Source organism: Benincasa hispida, chromosome 9 (assembly GCF_027475165.1).
Source record: "Benincasa hispida cultivar pf3 chromosome 9, pf3_genome.v1.1, whole genome shotgun sequence".
NCBI lineage: Eukaryota > Viridiplantae > Streptophyta > Magnoliopsida > Cucurbitales > Cucurbitaceae > Benincasa > Benincasa hispida.
In genome coordinates, this window is record NC_143486.1 from 68,098,847 (window position 1) to 68,105,110 (window position 6,264).

The 6,264-nt window shown below is 33.9% G+C and overlaps 1 protein-coding gene across 3 annotated transcripts; it reads right to left on the reverse strand.

Annotated features, from left to right (window-relative positions):
- Positions 1–2,603: 2,603 nt before the first annotated feature.
- On the reverse strand, positions 2,604–5,919 carry LOC120087309 (Alba DNA/RNA-binding protein). Of its 3 annotated transcripts, none has more exons than XM_039044271.2 (9): positions 5,730–5,919; positions 5,360–5,482; positions 4,545–4,625; positions 4,368–4,456; positions 4,124–4,198; positions 3,702–3,763; positions 3,527–3,604; positions 3,207–3,407; positions 2,604–2,979 (listed from the first exon to the last, which is right to left on the reverse strand). In XM_039044271.2, exons 2-9 carry the CDS (start codon positions 5,480–5,482, stop codon positions 2,897–2,899), a joined length of 792 nt encoding a protein of 263 aa, XP_038900199.1. In that variant the 5' UTR covers positions 5,730–5,919; the 3' UTR covers positions 2,604–2,896. The 3 variants fall into 3 exon arrangements, with proteins under 3 accessions (XP_038900199.1, XP_038900201.1, XP_090173880.1); XM_039044273.2 differs by having other exon boundaries at positions 3,527–3,601; positions 5,730–5,895; XM_090317754.1 differs by lacking the exon at positions 5,730–5,919 and adding an exon at positions 5,599–5,714.
- Positions 5,920–6,264: the final 345 nt, after the last annotated feature.

The window sequence follows — 6,264 nt, forward strand, 5'->3', positions numbered from 1 at the left end:
TCCTCTTAAGTTTAGGAACAATATATACATCATTCAAAACTAGAAACCTATTCTGTAAAGCTAACTGGAGTCCTCCCACTGCCACAGCTGAGACGACATGTCCGGTGTCTTCGCATCGTCATCTCACTAGCCTCCAACTGTCGCCAGGATCTAATCCCCTAAAAAGAAGAACAAACGTGATTAGTGGCGCCCGAATCAATTATCCAGGTAAAATCATCATTCTCCACTAAACAAGTTTTAAGTACAATTAAATCATATTTACCTTTATCTGCCTTGGGCTTAGTCTTGGTGGCCTTCATCTCTTTCAACCAGCGAGGACAGTTCTTCTTCCAGTGTCCATCTTGGTTGCAGTGGAAACGCTTTCCTTTTTCAATAGGTGGACGCCTTCTTGGGACGACAGGTGACGGGTTAGCAGGCACCTTCCCTTTTCCTTTACCACCCTTCTTCTTCCCCTTTGCAGAGTTAGGAGTAGAAGGTGCAGAAGAAGGTGTGCAACAAGAAAAGACAAAGGAGGACAAAATTGAAAATTAGAAAAAATTCAAAAGTTGACTAGTCAATACTCTTATATTTGTAAATATTTTAAAGAGGTGATATATTTTTAGATTTGTTTTCTTATTTTACTATCTATTACAAATATTCTTCTTTTTAATAAGATTTGAACACAAACTTTTATATCGTCAACACATTTATGTTAGTCATAGTTGAAGTGTATTTAAATACATTCCCAAGTGTTTAGTTTGAAAAATAAGTCATTTGGAAAGAAATTGCAATTTTAATAACGACTGAAAATAGATTTACTGGTGTATTTTAACTAGTTTTTGTCAAAGTGTTTAAATAAAATACTTTTCCAGTTCTTTACCATATGTGAGGTGCGAGTATAAACACTTTATGCAACTCCATTTCTTTGAATATGTAAAATTAAGGATTAATTTAAATTTATATTTTACCATTGTCCATGGATAATTCTTGTTTGGCCTGAACTACAAGTCTTTCAAGCTTTTTAATGTATATCGATTTCCTCCTTGTAATAGGGAAAAAAATGTTCAATAATTTTTTGACTTTCACGGTTTTATGTCTATTGTATCTAATCGATTGTCCACATATTCAATTTTTTTAAAAAAAAAAAAATTAAAAAAATTGACGTCTTAAACTTGAGTTGTTTGTTTGATCTTAAACTTGAGTTGTTTGTTTAATAAGATCGTAAACTTTCAATTGAGCAAAATAAATTTAATGTTATATAAGTCAATAGACCAATTAAATACGACTTAAATTTTAAAGACTTATTAAACCTAAAATTGAAATTTTAAATATCTACATAGACATTTTTACAACATTTAGAATCCTATTCATCTCTAGCTTACGCTGGGAAGCCTCAAGAACTTCCACCCTGTCTTCCTACGGAATGGGATGAAATTGACATCAAAAGTAAATCGATATTCTTTAGATCATGTCATCAAAAAGTTATCCATAAAACATAAAACCAATCAACAAAATCTAACAAACATGAATATAATATAAATAATAATAACCCTTCTAAGTTTCTGACTTATTTAAACGTGAGAAACTTCGATATTTCAACATTAATGTTTCATACATTTTTACCCACAGAAGATACACTAAAAGAATATTCATCAAAATTTATTTTGTTTCCTAAAAAAATGGTTATTGTATTACCAATCTAAAAATGTAATCATATTGGATTATTTATCATTAGATTGTTATTTTATTAACTTATTAAATATCCCACTCATATGCATCACACAAAACTCAAACCCCACATCAGCAAGGTCAAAACCACTAATTGACCTGAATTCTTGTTCAAGTGACAAGTTCATGTGTTACAAATATTAGAAAAACAATTAAATCTTTTTGAAGCACAACAATTGTCAAATGGGAAAGTCAAACCTCAAACAAGCTCGCCATGGCAAACAATTGTATTTTATGTTAAAACATAGTATTTTATGATGTAAAAATTTTAAGAACTCAATATATTGTAAGTTCAAGAAACCAAAATGTAATTTCTCAAAAAATCAAATCAATTTTCTTTATAAATAATAAATAAATTAGAGAGAGAGAACATGAAAGCACATAATTAGCATCAGAACAATGCAATTCATTGCCCCAAAATACGAGTCCGAAAACAAATGTTGAAAAAACATCTCAATTACTACTATAATCTTGTTTTCATAAACATTATTATAATCTTGTTGACATTCTATTTCAATCTTTAAATTTGGTGCAAAAAATGGTCGATGAATATTTTTCTTCACGTACTAAAAAATGAAAAATTATCTAACATTACTGTGTCAACAGTCAACATACATGTTAAATGATCATAAACCAAGACTTTTAGCAAACAAAGGAGGAAAAAAACGAAGAATAACAGATAATTCTATGCATAATTTGTCTTATGATATTTAATTAGATCATCTTCGAGGTTGAGAAGTAGGAACCCAGACACTAAAAATAGTTGAAATTTGGGGAAAGGAACCTATACTGGAGGAAAGGGGAAAAAGAAAACAGAAGAATATCCTTTTTTTTCTAAAATAGGGTAACTAAAAATGGGAGGGCTGAAAAACGCTAGAAGATCCTAAAAACTCAAATAAAAGAATACAGTCTGGCCAAGAAATTTTTTAAAAAAATAGAATACAAACGTCAAGTAGCTCACCTAAATCTACAAGAAAACGAGTTGCCACCCTCACATAGCAGCAGCTCTTTTAAACACTTCCATCTAATTATGACTCCGGAAAAAAAAAAAAAAAAAAAAAAAACCCAACTTCCTACTGTTAATATAGTTGTCCTTTGCAGAAGGCAACTAAAAGAGAGAATCCTAATGATACATTAAAGGAGTCATCCATCATATTGCATAATATTAGGATTTTAACCTTTCAGCACCTCATGCAGCGGCTTGGATCGGTCCTCCATTAGTCCTGAAACCACGGCCCCTTCCACGATACCCACCCCTTCCACGTCCACGCCCTGAAAAATACAACCAATTCCACTGAGACCAACAAGGGTGGAGGAGACGGTTCCAATTCAATATCTCACACAATGAACATTCAAATGTATTAATGTACTAGAGAAGGGGACACCCCGACTTTGATAAGCATCAGAAAAACAATGACCACAATAAGCATATCCCTGCTGAATAGGCTAACCAAAGTTCAATTAAATCAAACATACGGGAGAAGGAAATAAGAAACTACCACGGCCTTGAGCTGGCAAGTCTTGGTTGTATCCTCCATCTTGCTGTAAATCAAATTGAGGTCCATTGTATCCTCCTCTTCCACGTCCACGGAAATTACCACCACTCCTCCCTCGACCCCTCCCTCTTCCATTACCACCCCTATTACGGTCCCAATCTCCATCATCATATTCATTGGCCACAAAGCCATTACCTGGGGGTCCTATAACCAGTAAAATTTTAAAACAAAAACAAATTGTTACGACGGCATACTTAACTCTCCATGAATAACATGACTTAAGGGCTTAAGAATGATGAATGAAATCCAACTCTACATCATACCTCTACCCCTAGATCTTCCTCTGCCATTACGGCCCCGTCCTCTACCTCGTCCTGGACCCTGATCATGAGGTGAGCCTTCTGCAGAATAAATTAACAATCAATTGTCCACTTAGCAACATAAAAAATTTTGATAATAGATTAAAAAAAAAAAAAAAATGATAGGACAGGCCAATACCTCCCTCGTAGTCATACTCTACAAATGTTTTCACCAGCTCCGCAGGAAGTGGAGGCTGATACCTGATGCAAAAGTAACTTGTGAGACAACTGCTCATTTGTGGAAGAGAATTTCCACTAGTCAGAGATTAAGATTAACAAATCTAAATGACTTTTTAAGAAAAGACCATGAGAACTTTTTAAATTATGAGTAACACATTCAATCCACAGACCCTGCATAATTAAACCCTGCATGTCTGAAAATTTTTAACTACCAAATCTGAGAGAGCAGATGAACTCAAGGTTTTGTTTTATATTTAATGCAAGAGACGAGTCATATAACAAATAAAATGTGAAGACCTTCATACAAGTTCAACAGCCCATCAATTCATTGAACATGATTTAATTTGAATTAAAATAACCATATTATAAGTAAGGACTCACCCGACGGAGGATTTATTTAATTCCTTCTTTGAAAGGGTTATCACAATCATCGAGACATGCCTTGTTGTTTCCAATCTGTCACAACAATCAAATAACTCTATGAATCCAAAGCCCAATACTATAGGAAATTTTCTACATGCCCAAAGACTTGTGTATTGAAATAACAAATACGGTAATACATATAAAGTAAAAGCCTGGATTAGATAATAATCTTTGCATGACTTATTGTTTAAAAAACTCTTACGGAAGAAGGCCTTCCTCCAAGGGCTCCCATGTATCAGTGATGTCTGTGGAGCCAATTGAGGTATTCTGATGAAGACCCACAATTCGCCTCTGCATTTATCAACAAACATATTGTCAAGCCCAATCTCAAAAGTAATCAAGTGGGTCAGCATCAGCAACATGAACTATTCCAGAAAACCTTGATTAATTCCACGATTGTCACAGTCTTGTTTATAGCCCTTCCCATTGCTTTGAAAACAATTTCATTAGAACCTTTTTCCTGCATAATTTACAGACAAGGGTAGGTTATAAACAACTAAAAAATGTCAAATAAGTGTATCATACATAACATCTTAAATTCGTGTGTGCAATGCCTTCTCTGATTCATACATATTTACAGACATGATTTTTTTGCACTCTAGTATAATCATAATGTTTCATAATACTTGGCTTTCCAGCCATGACATCCCTACATTTTTTTTAATATATGTGTTTGTGTGTGAGTCACAGGGTGTGACTTACACCTCATCTCTTCAAAAGACAATTCCTGAGGCTACCTTAAGTTTTTTAAACAACAAAACCTAAATGCCCATGAAGGCTCGCAACATTGAAGGCACCAAGAGCTTGATATTTTAAGCTAGAAACCACCTAGAGCCATACATTAAGTGAAAGGAATGAAAATTTTGATAAAATTAATAGTCATGTCATATGTTTCATGACGGTGAACTTTCCAAAGTGTTCCACTACCTAACCCCAATCAGCGCGAGCGGGGGAGAGCATATCCTACAGTATTGCAAGTGAAAATAAGCTAATAATTTCTCAATACCAAACAGCTCGATGTAGCCAACGCAATTACTATTATTAGCACTCCGAATACCAAGCAGAACCGACAATTTGAAAATTCCATTGAGAGACGGCGTTTGACACAACGGATTCACAGTACGCATTAGGAGCTGAAGAAATTCAATTAACCCCCAGAAAAGAAAAAAGTCGAAACATCTGAAAGAGAGAAACCTGAAGTAGGGTCATGGCATATGTGATATAGTTGCGCATCCGTCCTTGGCTTGTAATCCGAATTTCATTCTCGTCAATTGGAGTTTCAGCCCTTGGCTTCTCAACTCTGTGGTACCGATCCATCTGCAAAGCGAAAACAATTATCCGATTTCACAGATGCAAACAAAATCAGTACTCCCCAACTCAGGCAGCACACAAAACACACACAGAAACATCGAAACAACATCCTAATCAATTACCTATGAAACAAAACAAGAACAGTAAAATACAGAAAACGAAAGAGAAAGAGCAAAGGAGAAGGAAACAAATCTGGAAAAACAAGACAAAGGGAGGAATACATGAAGTTATGAGAGTCGATCTAAGGACTTACAGCGATTGAAAATAGGATAAAATACGCTCCACAAAAGAGAGCCCTCTTCTACGGCTTGTTTCTTCTGTTACGCCCTAAAATCGCCAGCGCTGGTGTTTCGCTCCTTATATAGTAGCGGCACTGTTGTGAAAACTACCCTAACCGACTCCTTGCAGCCGGTCCAATCAAGCTTTCCTCCCCTATTTTCTTTACTAATATTCCTTTTTTTCCTCCCTCATTCTAATATTCTTTTTCTTTAATTTCCTTTTTTTTTATATGTTTAAAATCCCATAAAAATATCAATAAAATATCAATCACGATATATATTTCTTAAAAAAATTTATAAAAAAATCTACCAAATAAATATTTTATAAATTTTAAATTAATTAACATGTATTATTTATATGAGTCATTTTCAAATACAGCAAAATGTCGTGATCACTGACATTCTAGCCGTTTTATTTTGTTATTTAAAACAATTATCTTATTTATATTATATTTACGCTAGTGATATTTTGTTGTTTATTTTTAATATTTTGTGAATTTTTACGATATA